The sequence below is a fragment of the Theropithecus gelada genome, chromosome 2 (assembly GCF_003255815.1).
Source record: "Theropithecus gelada isolate Dixy chromosome 2, Tgel_1.0, whole genome shotgun sequence".
NCBI lineage: Eukaryota > Metazoa > Chordata > Mammalia > Primates > Cercopithecidae > Theropithecus > Theropithecus gelada.
In genome coordinates this window covers 33226852-33249321 of record NC_037669.1, presented here as the reverse complement: position 1 = coordinate 33249321, position 22470 = coordinate 33226852, and the positions used below count along the sequence as shown (strand labels likewise).

General features: G+C 47.9%; 1 protein-coding gene across 1 annotated transcript in view; it reads right to left on the bottom strand.

The window, feature by feature from the left end:
• BOC (BOC cell adhesion associated, oncogene regulated) overlaps positions 1–22470 on the bottom strand; it is a 76991-nt gene that overhangs the window by 13314 nt on the left and 41207 nt on the right. The window contains exons 5-8 of the mRNA XM_025375369.1: positions 5675–5821; positions 3171–3314; positions 1394–1687; positions 754–1026 (exon numbers count right to left, since the gene is read on the bottom strand). Of these exons, the coding sequence (XP_025231154.1) occupies positions 754–1026; positions 1394–1687; positions 3171–3314; positions 5675–5821 (858 nt within the window). The remainder of the gene's footprint in view (positions 1–753; positions 1027–1393; positions 1688–3170; positions 3315–5674; positions 5822–22470) is intronic.

Here is a 22470-nt window from a genome sequence, read left to right as displayed (position 1 = left end):
TCAGGGGCATCTCCCGTGAACTAACTCAATTTCCTCTCGAGGCCCAGGAGCCCTGCGCCTTCCTTTTCGGTCTAGGCTGGAGATGGAGACATGTCCCTTCATGGTGGACTCTTACCACAGCACCATGTGGGCCTTTTGCTACTGAACATGAGACATGAACACAACTGGAAATGTCCTCTGAGAGTCTGAGGCCAGGAGGGGCAGTGCTTCCTTCAGGAGATTTCTACAGAATCTGCCAGCACCTGTCTCTCCTCTACCTGACCTTCCCTACCACAGGATACAGGCACCTGATAATGCTGACTTAGCATTGTATTGTACTCATTGCTGTATTTTTCTCAAGTCGTTTCCCTGGTAAATTTCGTCCCCATAGGGGAATTCTCAAGGGCAGGGTCTTTGCCGCGTTGCTCTGCACCCCCATATTACCTCTCCCCAGGCTAAGCATGGTCACTGCTCAGTTGGCATAGGCCCCAACTGGAATGAAGCTTGCTGAGAAGGACAGACTGGCTTTTCTTCACCAAAGCACTAGAGCAGTGGTTGTCAAACTGGGTTCCACAGAAATATTTTTTTAAATACAACAATGAAATGAATTATTTTCATTAGTGAAAATCAGCACTTCTGATTTATTAAGTTCATATACATTTGAACTTACAACTAAAAGCTACTTTTTTCTATCTTATATACTGGTATATTTGAGAAATGGATTCTTAAATGAGAATCATCATCTGGAATCTCAAACCCCTGGGTTACACTCACTTGGCCTGGAGGTTCGCAGCTGGACCACGGCGTGGGCACTCCCGACCTCGTTCTCGGCCATGCACTGGTAGACGCCTTCGTCCTCAGGCCCCATGCTGAGCACGCGCAGGGCCCTGCGGGAGAGCTGGAGGCGCTGGCTGGAGATGAGGGGCGTGGCATTCCTCAGCCACAGCACGGAGGGCGGAGGGTTCCCGCGCACCTCACAGGTGAGCTTGGCACTCTGGCCCCAGGGGATGACCAGCTGGGACAGCTCCATGGTGACCTCAGGGGGTTCTGCCAGGAAACCAGAGCAGGGTGAGAAGGACTGGGTCTTTCTGTCCCAGGCCAGATGGGCGGGGAGGGATGTAGTTAGGAGCAGCTCCCCCTGCCCTTCAGCTGTTGCTTTTTCCTAATGGGTAGAGTAGAGGGAGGGAGAGGTCCGACGTCTCCACCGTCAGAGTCATGACAGGCAGGCTCCAGGACTGTGTGCCCTTGCTCTGGGATCCGAAGAGCCCTGACTCTTCAGCCTGCCTCTGTTCCTCACTCAGCATGTGGCCTTTCACAAGACGCAAACCCTCCGTGAGCCTGGGTTACGTTTCTAGAAAGGCTGCACAGACCAGAGAGAAGGCCAAGGAGAAGACAGTCCACAGCAGACACTCACCAAACACCTGGACGTTGTAGAGGATGACCGCTGCCCCAGGCTGCCCAACCCCATTGTCGGCCATGCAGCGGTAGGTGCCTGAGTCCTCCTCGCTGGTGGTGTCGATGAGGAGGTTGCTCAGCAGGAAGCGCGTCTTGTTGTAGCCGGCGACACTGGACCCATCCTTGGCCCAGGTGACCCGTGGGGGTGGGATTCCACTGGCCACACACTCCAGAATGAGACTCTGGCCTTTGGTGACGATGATGGTTTGGGCCTCCGGTGGGTAGATGATGCGCGCAGCCTCAGCGGTGGAGCCTGGAGGGGCAAGGAGGGCAAGGACAGAAGGCGTGTGGACCGGGATGTCCTGCAGAGCATCCCCAGGAGGCAGTCCCAGAGAGCATGGAGATGGGATCAAACAGCCATTCCGGGTCTTTCAACCTAGGTAGAGCGGGGCGTGCTACAGAATTCCCTTGGGGCTTGGTGTCCTTATCAGAAACAAGGGCTTCTTCTGCAGGGAGCTGTCATGAGTAAGAAATGAGATAACACAGAAGAACAGCAGCATCAACACAACAAAGGCACAGTTAAGGATGTGTGCTGGTAAGGAGAGAAAGGTGAGGGAACGGAGAGGCAGTTTAAATGGTACAGATGTTTCTTTCTGCTTGCCCTCAGTAAGAGCACTGTGAGGCTGAGGATGAGATGGGAAACAAGGATCTGCCATGCTCCCAGCCCCACCCTATGGTTCTCAGGCCCAAGTGTCTCTCACAGTGAGCATCTCAGAGCCGGCCTCCGGCTGAGCTGAATGGAATCCACTGTTTAAACACGTGCATTTCTCATACTGCAAGGTCCCCAAATGCAAATCACTATGTACTTCATCAGGACACAGCTGGGGAAGCTGTAATCGTTTTCTAACACTGCGGACAAACTGCACAGAACTCACTGAAAGGCACGTTGACTCTCCAATGTGCGCCGCTCCTCAGCGACCTTCGAGGAGCACAGGGACCACGTGTGATTCTGCTTTATATGCCAACCAGGGACAGACCCAGGTTTTCTAAAACCTGAAATTTATACAGTTTTGAAGGCCCAAAAAAGAATGGAAAACACTAGATACGAAATTAGGCCCTTCTGAGGCCTCTGTCAGTGAGTGAAGGACCACGGAAGTTTCGCTTCATTAGTTTCACAGTGACTCCATCTCTGGTGCCAACTCTAAGCTAACTCCGTGTAAGACGCCACTTCTCTGAATAGGCAGGGACTCCAGACAAGTGCATGGAAAGGTAGCTGCTATTTTCCTGTGCATTGAGAGCATGTGAGCCTCCTGGACGCTCACCAGAGGGTGGTGCTGGGCACACCTCATCCATGCAGAGAGTGCAGGCCCAGGGACCTCATGCACGGCAGAACGGCGGCCTGGAGGCCTTCCATGTGGGCGTCTGTGCAAGGCACGTTCTGTGTCTGCTGCTGAGCTTGAGACGAGACCCACCGTCCTGCCCAGCACACACATACTGACCCATCCCAATCATAAAGTAACGGTGAAGGAAACCTTCCAACAGGCAGGTGTGACAGCAGGCACAGTCACCTGCCAGAGCCAGGCCTGAGGGCTGTGTGCTGTGAGACGCTGGCCCTGAGGCTGGCCAGAGGGGAAAGAACCCCTGGCTGAGTCCCAGGTGTTCCCCCTGGCCAAAGCCAGTGCACACAGAACTGTAGCTTGGATGTGGCACCTCCAGGTATCTACCTCCCTTTCTATCTTTGTGAGCCCTTCCATCAGTGATCCCCCCGTCCCCCAGCAGATGGGCCCGGGCCTTACGGCGCACACGCAGCCTGTCGCTGGAGCCGGAGGTTTTCACTTCCTGGGTCACTGGGTTGTAGGCCGCACACTTGTACATGCCCTCGTCCTCCTGGCTGGCATTCACAATCTGGAGGTTCCCCGAGGGCATGATCAGGTAGTTACCTGTGGAAAGGGCAGGGCCAGGGGAAGACGGGATGGGTTTGGGTCCAGAATGCTTCACTCTGCAGCTTCCACAAAGGAGAGGTGTACAGAGGGAGAGGAACAGGCTGGGCAGGCACTAGGAGCTGATGTCCACCTGAGTCCCCACAAGACCAAGCCTAAGATGCTGTTCTCCCCATAAAACCTTGCAACAAGCGGGACAGAGTGCCAGAGAGAAAAGGTAACTAACCAACCAGCTAACAGACTGGCTGACTGACTAACTGCCACAACTTAGTGCATAGGTCTATGGAAGAGCATTTTATACTTTCAAGGGAGCTAGGGGAGGCTAGAAAGCAAGCAGGATTTTGAATCAGCCATGGTCTCATGCTCTGGGTCTGCTGGGTATTAACTGTGTAATGTAACTTGGGCAAGTTAATTAACCTCTCTGATCCAGTTTCCTTATTTGTGAAAAGGCTTAATGTATGCTGCCTCAGGGCCATTGTAAGGATTGAGAGGTCCATGCTGCACACATGAGAGATGAGATCATCATTCCTGCAAGCCTGGAGGAAATTGATTTTGGAGCTTCCCCTCATTCTCCCTTCCCAAAATGATGAGCAAATCTTCCCATCAGTCATAGCCATCACTCGGAATCGCCTCATTATTGCATTTTTGCTACTTGGAGAGGAATATTCTGACTTCTAACCACTGTCCTCCCCATGAATGCCACTGAAATCCTTTCTCCCACATCAGAGGCCTGTTAGGCTCTGTTTGCTCCTGGTCCACGGGTGCCATGGGCTGGTGCCCCAGGGGTGTTCAGGTTCTATAACTGGGAGGCAGATTCACAGCTCCTGGACACCCCAGCAACTAGGGTGGCATTTGGCTTCCTGGCAGGTAAAGCTATGGCTGTCAGTGCCGAGCTTTGCCCTGGTGGCCCCTCCTGAGAGCTGTGCTGTTGCCAAGCCTGGTGCCTGCCTGCTGCTGGGCCACCCAGGTATGAGCTGCTTAGCAAGTGCCAGATGGAGTGGGAGAAACCCTTGGCCCTGGTGGGGCAGGCAGGCCTCTCCCAGAGGCTGCTGCCAACCTTCTGCTGGGGACAGTAGGGATTAATGCTCTTCTTCCCCCAGTCTCCAGTTGGTTCTGAGTGGTTGGATTAGGGGTTTCACCCTTTTGAAAACAGTTTTCTGTATTCTCTAAGTTTTCTATAATGAACATATGTTCCTTCACAACCAGAAAGAGTTAATAAAAATATCTTAAAATCTAGAGTATATTTTTAAAGGTATACTTTTTTTTTTTCTTCTTGAGACAGGGTCTCACTCTGTCACTCAAGCTAGAGTGCAGTGGCACGATCTTGGCTCACTACAACCTCAGCCTCCTGGGCTCAAGCAATTAAAAGGTATACATTTTGAGCTATGGTGTCAGGTCAAGTAAGGTCTACTTGGCCTCGAGTACAGGGTCAGTTGTGAAAAGAGGCTGGCTTTGACTTCAGGGACAACCTCTTCCCCTCTGGCATTCTGTGGACCAAGTCTTGGCTTCTCTGGACCTGCTGCCATGTCTGTCCACAGTGGCTTGAGCAGGGAGCTGTGACAGCTGAGATAACTGCATTTACTATGCAAACAGGGAGAGGGAAAAATGAAGTCCACTGCAAAGACTGCTCTGCTGCGTGGGGAAGAGCTCCACCTCCTGCCAGGGAACCCTGGGGCTCCGTGAATGGGCTTATTAGGCAGCCTTCCTGTGTGTGCCGGGAGGCACAGAGCTTCCACAGGCAGCATGCAGAACCACGTGCTGAGAGCCTGGAACAGCAGCATCTCAGTAATCATCTTCTGGGGCCTGAAAGGATAAAGAAATTCCTCATGCTAAGACAGAGGACTTCCGTAATGGAAGCCACCCGCTTTGGGACCCTACAGGACTACATATCAAGAAAGAAGACATGACCAAGTATGGTGGCTCAAGCCTGTAATTCCAGCCAAAGCGGGAGGATTGCTTGAGCTCAGGAGTTCTAGACCAGCCTGGGCAACATAGCGAGACTCTGTCTCTATAACAAATAAAAATAAAGTTAGCCAAGCATGGTGGCATGTGCCTGTAGTTCTAGCTACTCAGATGGTTGAGGAAGGAGGATCTCTTGAGCCCTGGTGATGGAGGCTGCAGTGAGCTCTGATTGTGCCACTGCACTCCAGCTTGAGTGACCTAACAGGATCCTGTCTCTTAAAAGGGAAAAAAAAAAGGCAAGAGGACAGCTGGCCAGCATGAGGACAGGGCTGCTGGCATGTTGAAGGGGGTTTGTGAGGCAGCCACAGCTGCCCTAGCTTTGTTGAGCAGTGAGCGGTTGGAGGCGGCCAGCTTCCCTTCTGGCCTCAGCCTCGGCCTCTGGGCTCCCGCCCACTCACCTCTGGAGGCCTCCAGCCACTCTTGTTTGACGCTGTACCGGACCTGGGCTTTGGGGTGGCTCTCAGGCAGGTGGCAGGCAATGACTGCTGTGTTTCCCTCATCCACTTCAATCACGTGCTGCACGTCTAACTTGAAGTCCTCGAGATCTGTGAAGAGAAGGGAAGGTGCTGGTTGGAGGAGAGCAGAGCAAAAGTGTGACATTTCAGGGTGGGCTTGTGCTTTGGTGTTGCCAGTCATGACAAAGCTCACACCTAGGGGGATATTAGCGGATCCTCCAAGTTCTTCCTCCAGCCCCTTGTTGTCCACATGAGTTTGTAAGAATGTGGGGCCCTCATCACTGATGGGGTTCACTTTGTATGTACAGGTTGGGGGAAGGTGCAGAGAGAATCCCATCAAGTGGTGCCTCTGGCTCAGACCATCTGTTACACTGAGATGTGGGGGCAAGTTGGCTCTGCTTATCCACCCCAGAAATGGGATGGGTCAAGGTACAAATGTCCTAGCAGAGCTGTCAGAAGGCTTAGCTAACAGAGATGGAAGGGAACAATAAAAGAGAATGCTGATGTCTTTTCTCCAACTTGATTAAGAACAGCCTTCCCAGGCTCTCCTCAGGCATCCACGATGACAAGCGATAGGCCTGAGACTGCACTTGATTGATGGCCATGGTTGTAACCAGAAGGCTGATACTTGCTGCTCAGGAGCCACACCCTGCATCACAGAGGATCCTTCCTTGGGGCTGGGGGCAGGACTCTGGATACCCTAAGGGTTTTCTAAGGCAAAGAGGAATCTGCCAGGACAACAGGCAGCGCCCCAGGGTGGCTTAATGGCAGTGGACTGCAGAGGAGCCGGGGTCCTGACATGAGGCTGTGGTCTCTGGCAGCCCCAGGGCCATCTCTCCTGGCTCGCCACCATGGGATCTAAACTGGGAGAGGATGGAGATCCATCTAGAATAAGAGCAGAATGTTTCCCAAGCAATCCAAGAGTCCAAACAACAAATCTCTCTTTGTATGAGCCAAATCACTGATGTTGCTGAGTAAAACAGGGACCACTTGCACAACAAAACTGCATGCATTCCAAGTTGGAAATCTGGTTTTCAGGATGGTAGCTGAATTTAAGAGGAGAAATAAAACTAATGGAGTATAAGACAGATGGACATATTTTACCCAGACACTCTCTTCCTAAAGGTACTCAGAAAGCCCTGGAGGCACCGTCTCCGAATGCTGGCCACACCAAATTCTGCTCAGCTCCCGGGACTGATAGCATCGGGCCTGACTACAATTTCACTGCAAGACTGCACCCGCCTCTGCTGTTGTTTCCACTGGAGACCCAGAGAGGGCTGGAATCAGGTTTCTCACCGAAGACAAGAGATAATTACCAAAAACAAACTGGTGTCACCCTAGCAGTGCCTGGTGATTAAGGTATTCAGTGAGGTCAGGAGGCTTCCCACGTAATGGAACTTCCCAGCAGCTCTTAGTCAATTCAAACCAACACAGGGGAGGAAAAGGATTTTGTTTCTGTGAACGGATTGATGTCCCTTTGATTACAATATTAGACTGTGAACTCTTTGGGGCATGGACCGAGTTTTGTTCCTGTCTGTGTCCCCTGAACCTAACCCAGGTCCTGGCCCAAGAACACACTTGGCAAGTGTTGAATGAATAAATGAATGAATGTTAATGAATGAATGGGTATCTTGGAAGCTGAGCCCCACACGTTAGGTACGAGATGCCCATTATGCTGCCTAGAAACTCAAATTCATAAAGTTGGTCTACATTTTGAAGAAACGGACCAGAGCCTAGCACAATGAATGTTCTATGAACATTATATCTAAGTGTGGCCAGTGGAAGTTATTTTGCAAATAGAATGTTTCTCGAGAGGTTATGCGGGATCCGAAGAAAGAAGTGAAATAGGTCTAATAAATGTGCTATAAGAAATACATGACATTCAAGGAGTGATGTGGTGGAAACAGTGATAGGATGGACATTCCATTCTCCATGATGTGCTTATTTCACACTGCGTACCTGTATCCAAACATCTCATGTACCTGATAAATATACACACACACTATGTACCCACAGGAAAAAAAAAACAACTTAAAAAATAATCAGGGATTGGTTGTCTGATTCCCTTCTATTGCCCCATTTCACTTTCCAGGCTGAACAAGCATGATGCCTGCGAGTCAAGGTGAGATCTCCCAGATTCCTTCCTATGGGCAAGTGTAGGGCCTCCTGGGCTTCTAAATAATGATTTCAAAATTATTTAATGGTGTGTGTGTGATATCTGAGCCTAACTAAATTATAAATTCCTGGTGGGAAGCCTATTAATTTTTCACTCTTCACCCCAACCCCAAGCTCTATTGCATAGTACTGAGGACACAGCAAATGCTTTCTAAATCCTTGCTAAATACAGTTTGGAAGTCTGAGCCCAAGACCAGCTTGATGGGTGCGCAGCCTGCCCCTGCACTTGATGGGGCTACCACTTGGTTTAATGCTCTGCTTTCACCATCTTAAAATTCTTAATAATGCTTGAACGCGGGACCCTACATTTTCATTTTGCATTTGGTCCCACCAATTATTTAGCCCAGTCCTGGCTGAGCCTCTCAGCCAAGATAGCTAATGAGTTTCCTCTCAGAGAGGAGGAAGGTTTGGACTATGGGAAAGGAATTGCTTGAGCTCAACATGTTCTTGCTAAATATTGGTAACTGTGTTTTCTGAAAGCAATTCACTTAAAAAATGCAAAGGCCTTAATCCTCCTTCAGGCCAGTGCGCCCTGTACCTGCCAAGTCAGGAGGCTCCCCACAAAGCGAGCTGTGAGTGATTGTGAGCTTAGGGGCATCTGGAAAATTCCTCAGGCGCTGTGAAGCATTCTCCTCCATGGTCGAATAAATCCCAAACTACTCCACCAATAGGTTTTTGTTTTTTCCTCCTCCTTTTCTTCAGCTCATTCCAAGGATATTTGCCTTAAGCAAAGAATATACTTAAACCTAGCAGATCATTTTCCAAGAAAGATGTAAGCAACTGAAAGGAGTTTGGCACCAGGACGCCATCTCCGTCTTCACGGCCCCAGGCTCCTGCCTGTTGTAATTGAGGGCTTATCCAGGCACGGAGGGAGCATGTACTCTGCCAGGCACCCACCTCAGTAACCCAGTGGTAGAAAACACTGGCCCATTTAATCCCCTCTTGGCTTCTGCTGCACCCTCTGACAGCTGCTCAGCTGGAGACAGAAGGCTGTGCAGTGGGGGAGCATGAAGCTGGGCACTGGTCAGCCATGCGGCCAGACAGCCCCTCTGTTCTGATGCCAACATGTGCACAACAGCCTGTGCAGGCAGGACGGAGGGCACCCCAGCTGGACATCCAGCTCCCCACAAGCGGCGACTGGCAGGCGAGCCTTCCTGGCTTCAAAACAAATAAGCAGCAGTTTGGTTCTTGGCCCTGTCCGTCCTACCCCCATCCCTGCTCCCCCCCACCCCCCGTGCCTCCTAAGCTTAAGCCTTAGCTTAAAACACTCCCAATTTGGCTGCTCGAGTAAAACTTGAGTTTCACTAAGGGATCAAAGGCAGAATAATGAAGTGATGAATGATCTGAAAATCAGAGGACTCCCTTTTTCTAGTGTTTTTGGACAGGAAGGGGGGCCAGGGAGGGGTGGGGAGTTCATGATCAATAAGAGCCTAATCAGCCGTCAGACGGGGCAGATGCAGAGAGGAGCTCTAGCTGGCGCATACGAAGGAAACCAGCCTGTTCCCAGGCCCCTTTGTCTGCAAAGCCAGTTTCCTGGCCGAGTCCCTGTGCTGCTCAGCGTGCTTCACTGGAAATAAGGGACGGGCCCTTCAATTACAAATGGGGTTAGCAGGCCTCCGCTGCAGAAAGATGGATCAGGTTTCATGGAGAAATGGTTTGACAGGACACCTGCCCTTGCCTGTTGGCTGGTGTGTTTGAGAAATCCATTAGAGGAATGTTTTTGCAGCTTTAATCCTCTTACCTTCCCTCCCCTCACACCCTTTTTTCACATCCTCTCTTTGTGCATTTTCCAGCTACTTCATTAACTTGTCCTCATTAATCAAATGCTAGTAGGCCCAATCTTGTTTCTCAGCTCCCAACAGGTCAGAAGTCCTGGTCTTTGGGGCCATCTCTGAGTTTACGGATCTTATTTACTTGTCACAGAACTTTGCGATTTCTGAGAAAGCCCATGATATTTTGGGCTCCATATAGACCCCGGCCCAGTTCCTTCCTTCTGGGAGCTCAGTTTCCAAAGGGAAGAAGTACACTCTGATACATCACTTCTGTATGATCTCTGAACACAGAGGTTACAGGGATGTATTCAGACACACATCATATAATGTACTCTGTGCTTTCTCTTCACATTCAAAGGGAGTATCAGGCACAGAACCTTTTGGCTATGGGAAAAACAGAAAGCAAATTAAAGACTGTCAAAGGTACACGGATGTGGCTGCCATCAGCAGGATCACATGTGAAACTGCAAACTGGCATATTTTATCTTGAGTGTCTCTTGAATTTCTTTCTCACCACCTTCTAGTATCTTTCCTTTATTACTAAAAGGTTCGACAGAGCTATGAATTAAATTACATTTGGTGTATGTTCATGCATTCTTATAACACAAATTGTCAAATATTAATTGTAAGCTTATCCCCCAATTTTCATGGACTTTACGTGTCCAACTACAGAATGTGTTGGGTCTCAGTTAAATGCCCCAGGTCTAAGCCATAAACCTAACAATCACTTCCAAGGGAGTTCTTCATTCAGTCTTCTCCTGCATGCTCCTTTAAGCTGCAAATCGAAGCTCGATTCTGTTTGAAGTAAGAAGAGAAGATGCCACCATCCGCTGGATGCTGCATGGAGTTACCAATATCCCCATATCCATGAGCTCTGCTGAACACTTAAAGAAATTTTGGCCTTCTACCCATGGGGGTACTTCTCACATATAGTCCTGTCCTACCCTTCGCCTGTTCCTGGGGATCACAGGGCAAGCCTGCACTCCTCTACAGAGGTCTGGATGGGATCCACCAGGTCATGGGGCACCGCATGGGGCTCACGTGGCAATGCTGCCAGGATGGCTTAGCAGCCTCAGGACCACTGACAGGTTTCTGGGCTGATGGATAATTCTATTCCCCAACTGTCACAACCTGCAAGCCTCAACTTGTCCCTGCAGCAGCTTACTGTGCCTGTGGCTAATGCTACAAAGCACAAAGGATTCTGCCCTAATGGAGCACTACTCAGTGGCATGCTGATCCTTTGGTCCTTCCCTGCACCTCAGTCCCTTTTTGAGAGACACCCAAGGTGCAGGAGAAGTAAAGTTACTAAGAGTTTTCTCTGACCTGGCTCATGGCTATCAGAGAGACTTGGCTGTAGAGTCTGAAAAGACAAAGCGTCCTTGACACTCCTCGCTATGTTGCCTCTGGCCAATATGGGGGCTCGCCTGTGTCCCAAACTGCTTCATTGACGGACAAAGAGTCCCAACACAATTCTCGACCTCCAAGTCATTTGAGGAACCATGGCTTGGCATGACCCCAAGGTTATTCCTCTGAAATAAAATGATCTGCAAGTGAAAAGCCACGGCAGTTATCTGCTGAGGATGTGGGACAACTACAGAAGCAGAGGAAAGGCTGGAGCCTCATGGTGCTCTCATGAGGTCAGAAAGCCTGGCACCTGGTGAGTGGCTGGGGTTTACTGTGGGCTGGGCAGGCATCTCAGAAGCCATGCATTTGGGGTAGTGAATAAGTCTTTCAGCCCTGGCACATAGACCCCTGCAGCCCACAAAGTGGGACAAAACCAGCATTTGGTAAAATACCATCCCTCCAGTCATCATCGAGTCATTCATTTAGCAAGCCAGGTGCTGCAGAATTGTCTGTTATGCCAAGCACTGCAGAAAATACAAAGAAGCAAAGATATAGCTGCTAACCACAGGGAGCTTTCAATCACATAGACAAGGCAGGACACAATAATTCACAAGCGTGGTGTTCTCCAGCGTAGTCCTCACCACCTCCACCAGCACTCCAGCCTAAGTCAACACCGTGACCTACAGAGACACTTAGAAACATGGCTGGCAGAGTGAGTATTGCTCCTCCCTTTGCAGGCAGGGAGACTGGATAAATATGTTTGCTCTCTTTGGGATTTTTTTCTGCCTGTCCAATTGCACAAATAATTTTGGCTCCCAAGCTCTCTCCTGACAACCATGGAAACATGACATGAAATTTCTCAAACACACTTTCTGATGAAAGCAAGGCATGCTCTTTTGTATTTAAAGAAAACAGTTTCCATGGGGAGGAGGAGGAAGAAGAAGAAAAACCAAACCTTTGTAGATGCCAAACACATTAGTTGCTAAATCTTGTTTCTGTCTTTTCCTTTCAGTTGAGAGTTGAGGTGGGATTTACACCCAGATTTGAGCAGTGAAAGAAAGCTGAGATTGGAGAAGAGATGAAAGAGACTGGGGGATGAGGGCTGAAAATCAAAGTCAAGACAGGAGAGAGAAATCTGGGGGTGGGCAGGAGGGGAAAGCAGAAGGGAGGAATGGGAGAGGAAGCAGGAGACAGACTAAAAAGAACCTATTTTGCAATGTCATTAAATGATTTGCAATGAATTGGCCTAAGGCTTCAGGAATTTCTTGGCTTGAACCAATTAAAAATATTTTATTTTTAAAAAAGACATAAAAGAACAAGAAATGCGATTAATCCTCAAAGACAAGTCAAGGATGGAGCCATGTCTCCACTGGGTCTGGCAGCCAGATGAACACAGAAGATGCCTGGTCTGTAGACCATCTCATCTACCCGACTTCAGGGCTGCTCTGAGGTAGGGCTGGTTAGCAGAACTGGGGAGTTTCTTTTGGACTAGTTGAAGGAATGAAATAGTTAGGAAAAAAGTATACTGAAGAAAGAGCAGGAAAAAAAGATTTACTTGCCAGCAACCCACATCACACATATTTCTCTGATCAACCAAATATAAACTATAAACTTAGCAGTGGGAAAATTAATGTGAGTCCTGGTGGTCTGGACTCATCATAGCCAGAGCTGGATCCTGGCACAGCCTTTGGAAGGGCTGGCGGCCTGTGCAGGAAGAGAGGGAGGAGAGAAAGCGGAGGCTGCGGAGCTCAGAGAGAGAATGGGGATGGCTGTTTGGTGTGGCCCTGAGGAACAGAACTCCAGATGGGAGACACAGGGCAGTGAGGCCTGCTTTTTCTTCCCACACACCTGGGAACTGCATTCTCCCATCAGCCTTGGTGGCACCAATCCCATCCACCCACTCCGAGCTGCCCCTTGAGGTATATGTGAGGACAGTGGTCTCCAACCTTTGTGGCATCAGGGACCAGTTTCATGGAAGACAATTTTTCCATGGACCAGGGGTGGGGAGACTGGGGGGGATGGTTTTGAGATAAAACTGTTCCACCTGAAATCATCAGACATTAGTTAGATTCTCATAAGGGGCGTGCAACCGCCCCTCACATGCACGGTTCACAGTAGCGTTCACCCTCTAATGGTGAACCCTATTCTATTGAACTGCGAAACCTATTCTATTCTATTCTATTCTATTCTATTCTATTCTATTCTATTCTATTCTATTCTATTCTATTATTCTATTCTATTCTGATAGAATCCAATGCCACTGCTGATCTGACAGGAGGTGCTGTTCAGATGGTAATGCTTGCTGGTCCACCGCACACCTCCTGCTGTGCGACCTGGTTCCTAATAGGCCATGGACCAGTACTGGTCTGCTGCTTGGGGGTTGGGGACCCCTGTGTTAGGTCATGGAGCCAAATTCACTGGCATCTCCCTGAGGTTCCAGAGTTTCCTCCAAACATCTCAGTTTCTTTCAAATGCTGTTTTATGCTTCTGACATTCATCAATTTTTCTAAACCTTTCTTGAATCCATTTGTATCTTTAATCTCTTTGTATCCTGAGTTCCTGCTTTATCCTTTCTTATATACTTCTTGAAAACTTTTAATATATCAGAATTTGAAAAGGAAATTCAGAAATTGTTAATTTACCCTCTGTATGCCCTTTTTGGTCTTCTAGACCTCAGACATGTTTTATCTGGGAGTCTTCCTCTTTCATGATATTCACAGAAGGCCTGTGGTGTGCCAGGCCCCATAGATAGCACTGTGGTCACAGTTCCTACCCTCCAGGTAGACACACAAGAAAGGGCTGTAGAAGCAAACCCAAGGCACTAAGGAAACCGGGAAGAGAACCTACTCCAGACTTGGAAGTTGAAGGGGTCAAGAAACATTCCTAGAGAAGATACTTGAGTCTTGAAAACTGAGAAGGAATTAGTAACCCAAGGGAGGTGGGAACCTTCTGAGGATGGGGATAGAGAGCAAGATGCTGCCAGCTAAGGGACCACCATTCTGAAAGCTAGGAGAAAGTGCGCGATGGAAAGTGGGCCTGAGGGAAAGGCTGCAAGCACCTCGCTATTAATCACAATCCTCCCTATGGAAAAGAAACGCTGCTTTTACTTCAGCAAGTTTTTTCCTTTTGTTTACATTTTTTCTCATTATGAAGTGATCATCCTTTAATTTGGATGTGAACACTACGTCTAATTAGCAGGACGGACTCACTGTTCTATAGAGCTCAAGATTATTACCAGACACCAAAAATGGCTGAAAGTCTAAAAACAAAGTCAAAGTAGAAATTGCTCAACTTTTCCACACACACACGAGAAACAGGGGATGCTGAGGTGTGAAGCGGTTTTTAAAAAACGAGGGAACCGAGGACTCATTTGCTCTCTTGGTTTTCGTTTTTGCTTTAAAGGAACCATCTTGCACCATGCTCCTTAAAGGAGTCCAGTGATTTCAAGCCGGCAAATCAATCTTTCTCTGGCTTCTGGTGCAAAAGGCTCCTCACACTGTGTTTTGGCTCACTGAATCAATATACTACATGCCCCTTCCCTTTTCTCTTAGCTTAGAAAATGAACCCAGGATTGTATTTAAGCATTTGCCTATGAATGCAAAGAATGAATTGAGGACAAGGGTGGAGTGGGTTAAGAGTCCTTAAGGGTGTCCTTGGTAGAAGATGCACTATGAACTTGAGGTCTATTTGGTAAATAGTGACCTCTGATAAATATAGAATGGGATCCCTGGCTGTTTGGGACAGACATTTGCTGCCAAGATGCTCTGAGCAGAACTTACACCACGGATCTGTCTGGGTACCTGCACCAGGGCTAATAGGATTAGAGTGGCCAACGCCATTTGAAGATTTCACCAGAATCTCAGGGACAATTCTTGTGAGCTATGAATTTCTGCCTGCATCCAGTAGAAAACAGAAAGCATTGATGTAACTTTGTCCTAAAGCCATAGGGTATTCCTTGTTCATTTCCTATTAAGATGCTCAAGTTGCTCAGCACCTTTTGAATCTCAGCCATCTTTCAGTCATTTTCTTGCCCAGCTGGCAAAGTAAAATATACATAACTTATGGTATGGAACAACTAAATTTCAAGCTCAAGCTGGCTCTCCTTTTCCAACTCCACCCCCCTGTGTGGAGCTGTCTCTCTGGCTCTCCCAGCCAAGGCAGGCTCACACTCCTCTCCAGCTGCACATCTCCTTCCCCTCCTGGGGCGGCTTAGGAAGCCACCTGTGTTTTCTTTCCCTCCAACCCTTCTTCTCACTGCCATCCCTTCATCCCAAAGCAAAAAGCTGTACAGGATTCCCTGACGCCCAAGCCAACACACAAATGTTTTTCCAATTTGGAGCAAATGGCTCCTCCTGTTTTGTCAGGGAGTCACTGGCTAAGTGAACCAGACGGGGGCGGAAGTGGGGAGTACCGGAGGAAACACTCTGAAGCTTCTTTCTTAATCAGAAAGTGTTCATACCCAAAGAGAAAAGAGATGAGGAACAGTGAGAAATGGGGTCAGCGGCAAACAAGATGGAGAGAGAGAGACAATCACCTGGTGGCTAGATTAAGAATTCGATTTATAGTCCCAGCTACACGGGAGGCTGAGGCAGGAGAATGGCGTAAACCCGGGAGGCGGAGCTTGCAGTGAGCTGAGATCCGGCCACTGCACTCCAGCCTGGGCGACAGAGCGAGACTCCGTCTCAAAAAAAAAAAAAAAAAAAAAAAAAAAAAAAAAGAATTCGATTGAGTTCACCATGGAAATATCTCACTATGGAAATAAAACTTTCTATGGCAGTATCGGTGCCATCCCAGAAACGGAATGGGGCCTCGGTCTGAATACGCAATGTTAAGAGCTGAATTTGGTTGTTAAAGGTCTGAGAAAGGTATGTGAGGACTCAGAAATTAAAAATCAAGGTTGTCGTGTACACATTCTTCAAGGCTCACCTCCTGAGTCTTCCGCAATCCCCTGAAATGGAAACGAATCCTTGCTAGCCTCCAAGCGCCCATTAAAATCTGTTCACATCTCTGTCAGGCAACTCACTGCGCTGCCTTGCTTTATGACTAATGTGTTAACAAAGTCCACCTTCTCCATGAGACTGAGAGATGTTCAATGGCCAGGACCAGATCTTACTGTGCCCTGTTAGAAATTCTAAATGCTTCCCAATTCTTAGGGCACCAACGTCCAAAACATCCAAATATAGGAGTCAGCACTGGAGAATGAGTGCTTTGCTGTTTTTCAAGTGGGACTCACGAACTTTGGTCTTGTCTTATTTAACAGAAGCTTTTAGAAATAGAATGCATTAAGTTGGAAGGTACTGAGGACAAAATTAAACTAAAGACGTAGATTGTTAATTGGAGTAAGAAAATATATTCTGGGAAGAAAATTACAGTGACTGTTGGAAATGAAAGACGAATTCTTTTTATTGATTGAGTTCTTGCTTGCTTGTTTCTTCTCTCATCCTCTCCACCCTTAAACTTCACCAAGGAGTTGAGAAAAAAAAACTTGAAAAAAAATCAAGATATAGGTTTTATATATATATTTAAAAATCAAGACTAGGGGAAAATTAGGAAAGGATGGTCTTAATAAGATTGCCCAAATTAAACTACAATTTTGCTCTGAGACACCTGTGGCCAAAGAGAATCCAAACAATATGCCCCTGCCAAGGTGAGAGGGCTTCATGAAGCTGTTTCTGCAACCAGTGAATGCATCTCTGGTAGGGGCTAGGGCAACAGGGTCCCTGTATCTGCATCTTCCAAAGGCGCAGCTCCACCCAACGCTGAAATGCAAAGCATCCTGAGGTTTGGATGGAGTTCATGGCTCCATAAAGTTAAGGAATAGCCATTGTCCTGGCAGTGTGGAAACATCTCTGTCTAAAGGTGCCATTAATGATTCTGGGAGCTGGACTTAGGGAGAAACTAATTTCTTCACATTGCCTCCAAAGAGACATATTCCAAAAGAACGCCAGGCAGGTGGTGTATTTCAGGTGGCCAGTCGGGGACTGTGATGGCTAATTTCCTGTGTCAACTTTGCTAGAAAATCTTTTACTTTGAGTAAAATAATTACCCTCCCTAATGGGGATAGGCCTTATTTGATCATTGAGAGTATTAATAGCAAAGACATGTTTTCCAGAGAAGACGACAACACAGAAAACATGCCTGAGTTTCCTGCTTTTACCCTCAAGACTGCAATATCAATTCTTACCTGAATCCACAGCGTGCATGAGCTAATTCTTTAAAACAAATCTTTGTATAATATATAATTATACATAGACAAAATTAAATATATTAAACATATGTACATGTATTATATATAGATATATAAATATATATGTGTGTGTATATATATTATTGGGTCTGCTTCTCTGGAGAACCCTAATACAGAGATAAAGGAAGCTAGAAATATTTTAAGAAAGAAATGTCTACGGTGGTCCTTAATGGACTATGGACTATTCTAGTTCACAGTCAGAACCTAGATGACCTCAGTGAAGTGTGCGATGGGAATTAGAGATTAGGGGGGCTGAGCAAAGAGACATAGCTTCTGTTTGTAGAATTCGCCATGCTGAAGGCCAGGGTCAGTCCAGCCTGTCAGTGCAAAACAGCAGCTGTCCGTATGGGGCAACAGCTGAGTGGGCAGCAGAGAACCCGCAGGAGCGTCAGTGAGCAGCTCTGCGGGCTACACTGACAATGCACCGTGACACCGTAGCTGCTCTTGAAGGCGGCTGGGGGTGGGAATCTGAGTTAGAGAACACATGCATATAAGGACTAAGAAAGTCGCAGGACATGGGTTAGTTCTCTCTTTATAAGAAGCCAGCCCTCTATTGGTTCTGGTTGTGACTGGGAGCTCTGCCACCCTCTGGACTGTCTTCCTAAGAGTCACTCCCAGAATGGAGCTGGGCAGCACAGGACTGGACACAGGCTTCAGAGCCTCCAGAAAGGAGACACTCCAGAAATATCTGACAACTACATGGGCAAACAAATAAAGCCTGGGATTTCTAAAATGCTCTCAAATACTAGTATCATACATTCTCCCATTTAGCCTCAAAAAACCCATGAGACTGGTGATGTAATTATTGTGTTCATTTCACAGCTGTGGCAGTCTAAAGACCAAGTGATTTGCTGAAAGTCATGGAGCACTTAAGTGGCAGAGCTAAGGCTTAAACCCAGAATTTAAAACTTTTTTTTAGCTTCTTGTTTTTTTCCATTATACCAGTTTGGCTCTTCATTTTATTTGTGGGTTAAATTAAATTACGGTAACAAAGAGTCCCTGGTCACTTTGGACATTTTCTCAAAGTCAGAGAGTGATGAGGATGAGTGGCGAGGGGGACTCCTTCCTTTCTTGTCAGCCACCCCACCTGCTGATCTCTGATGCCAGAGACAGGGTCATTCAGGAGTATATGCCTGGCCTTGGCACTAGGAGGCCTTAAGGAGTGGTGATCGATCTGTTCACAATTACACCAGCTGCAACTTAAGACTTCACATTAACTTGAGGACTAAAATTCCCAAGTTTAGAATTATAGGTAGCTACCTAGTTACCACCTGTTTTATTTCCAGCTACCAGTGGGACCTAGGGATGATGGGAGAATAAAATTATCAAAAAATTTTAAAAGTTAAAAATAAATAATTATTAATGGTTGACTGTTAGAAGTAAGGGATTGAGAACAGCTCTCCCATTGCCAGCTCTGATGAGTCGGTTGTGACTCCTTGCCATGCTGTGTTGAGAACAGGCCTGAGGTGGAACTCAGGGTTCAGTACGAAGGAGTGGAGTGCTCCCTGGCAGGTGGCAGGGTCTGCGGTTGGTTCAGGAGTGGAGCTGAGCTGTGTAGAGCGGTTGGCTGCCTGCTGTGAGGCTTGCGAAAAGGGAAAGGGAAGTGAAAGGAAGGAGTTCAAAGTAAAAAGTATTTCAAAAACCAAGAATTAGACAAGATGATCTAAAGCGGGGCATTAGTAGCAAGAGACATTTATTTTTTAAAAAAGTTTAGGTTAAATAGGAAATAAAAAACCCTTCACAGAGGAAAGCGAGATGGGCATCTCCACAGAGCATGCAGCAGCCATTACCCACATGGCCAGGACAACCCGGAGTGGAGGGAGGGGGACAGCAAAGGTGAGACTCTTCAGGTGATTCAACTTCTGACTTCATTTTACTGAAAATCAAAAGATGATGTCACCTGGGCAGGGTGAAGTACAAGTGGACCCTCCAGCTCCCAACACTGGACCAGAAAATTATTCTGCTAGAGGCCTCCTCCCCACCCCTGAATCCTCCAGCCTGGTCCTAAGCCCCATGACCTATAGCTCCCAGTGATTTCTAGAGGCTGGATGCAGGAGGCAGCATCTTGCCAGGTAGGCCAGACAGCAACTGCTTTGTGCGAAGATGAACATGAGAAAGCATGGAGAAGAGGCCAGAGGAAAAGGAAGCCTACCATGCTGAGTGTGTGTGGGTGTGCATGCGTGTGCACCGGCAAGCCGCTGCCCAGTCTTTCCTCTAAATGCAGACTGTGCCTTCGGTAATCCTGTCTACCACTTGGCCTCCCTCATACATCAGCCAACCAGCAAAACACAGCCCCTATTCTGCTCAGGAATGTGCTTTCAGAAACTTAATCTACTGCTGCGTCTGGGCCAGATCCCCCAATGGCATTAACCCAAAGACAGCACCCCTTTCACTTGCCCCCACCCGCCTGCCCGCCACCTTGTCGCTGCCTCCTGCAAGCTTTGCAGTTCCACTCCACCAACTCCCTCTTTTCCATGACACAGCCCCCCATGCCTGCTCTCTCAACTTTCAGCACTTCTTCTTTCTAGTCAGGCCCAAACATTTCGCCTTCTGATTCATGTCTAAATGACAAGCCAATAGTTCTTGGCTTTCAAATAAGCCCAGCTCGGCTTCTGCACAAGCCCCTTCTTCTCTCACTGTGCCTTCTTGGGTTGCAACCAAATACTTCCCTTTGTCCTTTCTGCCAACCACAGATCCCCTCAAGCACCAGAGAAAGGAGCGGCCAGGAATATTCTTAAAATGAAGGCTAATAAATTGTCTCTCCTCACACAGATACACCTTGAAGCAGAAGGAGGGCTCCAAGATAAATCTTCCACTCTCCAATTCTCCCTCTCCCAAACAATAAAAGGTTCAGCCTGGCTCCTAATTAGGCCAAATGAATGGTTATGGTCTTGAGTCTCCACAGCCTTGTGCTGCCCATTTGCAGATAAAACCTCCCTGTTGGATGAGCACTGTTGCTTTTTAAGGGCACACGCGTTGCTAAAAGGCACATCTCATTTGTAATAATCAACAACTGGAAGTGCCCTAATTGCCCAGCAACAGGAAAAGGGTAGAATTCTGGTAGATGTTCTAGGACCATTAGTAATAATGATCATAAGAACTGACGGGGGCTGGGAGGGTGGATTAACTAGGAAGGGGGATGAGGGGATGTAGGGGATGGTTACATGGATGGACATACATGAAAAATGTATCAGTTGTATCAGTTGTTCACTTAAGATTAGTACACTTTGTGTACTTTACTGTATGCATTTTATTTATTTGTTTTTTTGGAAACACATCACATTTGTAAGAGGCTTGCTCACCCCAGCCTTGGCCTCTTGGGCTCAAGCAGTCCTCCCACCTCCGAGACAGCTAGCAATACAAGTGCACGCCACCATGCCTGGCTATTTCTTTTTTTTTTTTTTTTTAATTTTTGTTCCTAGGCTGGTCTCAAAATCCCAACCTCAAATGATCCTCCTGCTTCAGACTCCCAAAGCGCTAGGATTACAGGTGTAAGCCATATTGTAATAATTATCTCTGATCTCTATGTGCCAGGCTTTGTATGCATTTTATACTCAATAAAAAAGTAAACATGGTCATATGGCCAATGGAGAATGCTTATCATACAACATCAAGAGAGAGAAAAGAACCTGTATATTTGTTGTATCATCACAAAATAAAGACATGAGGAGGGACAAAGACTGGAAGGGCATACTCCAAAATGATAGTGGTGGTTATATGAAGATAGCAGGCTTAGGAGAGATTATTTTCTATATATCCTAAACATTCTATAATGCAATTACAATGTGAAAATATGAAAGTGGAGGTGGGAAGGGTACAATGATAGGAAACGTAGTTCTGACCTCAGCCCTTCTTGACTTGATGAGATGACCTACCTCTGCACCATCTATCTTCCTCACCCAAGCCTCAGAGCAGCCCCCGCCCAACAAGCACAGCTGGAAGGGAAGGCCTCCTCCTTCCCTGAGCACTCACAGGCTGCTTCCCAGAGGCCGGGCACTCAGATTCCATGGGTGCTCCTTCTGCCACAAAGAGGAGTGGCTCCATTGTGAGGGGGTGCTCCGAGATGCAGCCCAGTGTCAGCCTGGCTCCTCAGGGAGACAGCTGAGGACACACTCTGCCTTGCCTCTGAGTAAAGGGCAGGGCTGTTTGACTTTCCCAAGAAAAGAGGAATCCTGATAGCCTCCATTCCACTGACCCATAGAGTGAAGCTCCTCCAGGGATCTGGGGACCGGAGGGCACATAGGGGCTTTCCTCCATTCCCTTACTGCTTCTCCATCCCTCCCTACCCTCCTCCTGGGACTCAAGCTTCACACACCCCAGGGAACCCAGCTGCCTTGGATGGAGGGGCATTTCAAAAGTTTGCTGCCTTAGGTAAGCCCCATGATGCAGCACTGCCAACCTCCTGGAAGCACGCCATCCACAAGGGTGATGATGATGATGATGATGATGGCGACGTGGACGCCCAAAGCAGGGCTTTCCCTTATCAGGGATAAGGGGGTGCTGCTGAGTCATGAGGGAACAAGCCCTGGAAATCTTCTCAAAGTTTAAATCCAAATACCATTAAAGTCTCAACAAGTTTCCCTATTTTCTACACCTCAGGCGCCAGGAAAGGGGCCAAATTGGAGGCAGTTCTTTAAGTTTCCTGGCCGCAGGCTCAGCATATAAGAATGGGTATCAGGGGTGCTCTCCAGTCTTCAGTGGTGTGTTGAATCCATCACATCTCATGTGCCTATACATACAATGGGTAGAAAATCATAGTATATGTGTTGTGTCTGGAACACAGCACACCAAGTGGCAGTCATATGCAACGGTAGGATGTCTATTTACTCACTTCCATCTAGCCTCATACAATGGGTCCTCGTAAGGTAGAATAAGTATAATGGCAACTAGAAACACCTGTCTTGGGCCGGGCGCGGTGGCTCAAGCCTGTAATCCCAGCCCTTTGGGAGGCCGAGACGGGCGGATCACGAGGTCAGGAGATCGAGACCATCCTGACTAACCCGGTGAAACCCCGTCTCTACTAAAAAATACAAAAAACTAGCCGGGCGAGGCGGCGGGCGCCTGTAGTCCCAGCTACTCGGGAGGCTGAGGCAGGAGAATGGCGTGAACCCAGGAGGCGGAGCTTGCAGTGAGCTGAGATCCGGCCACTGCACGCCAGCCTGGGTGACAGAGTGAGACTCCGTCTCAAAAAAAAAAAAAAA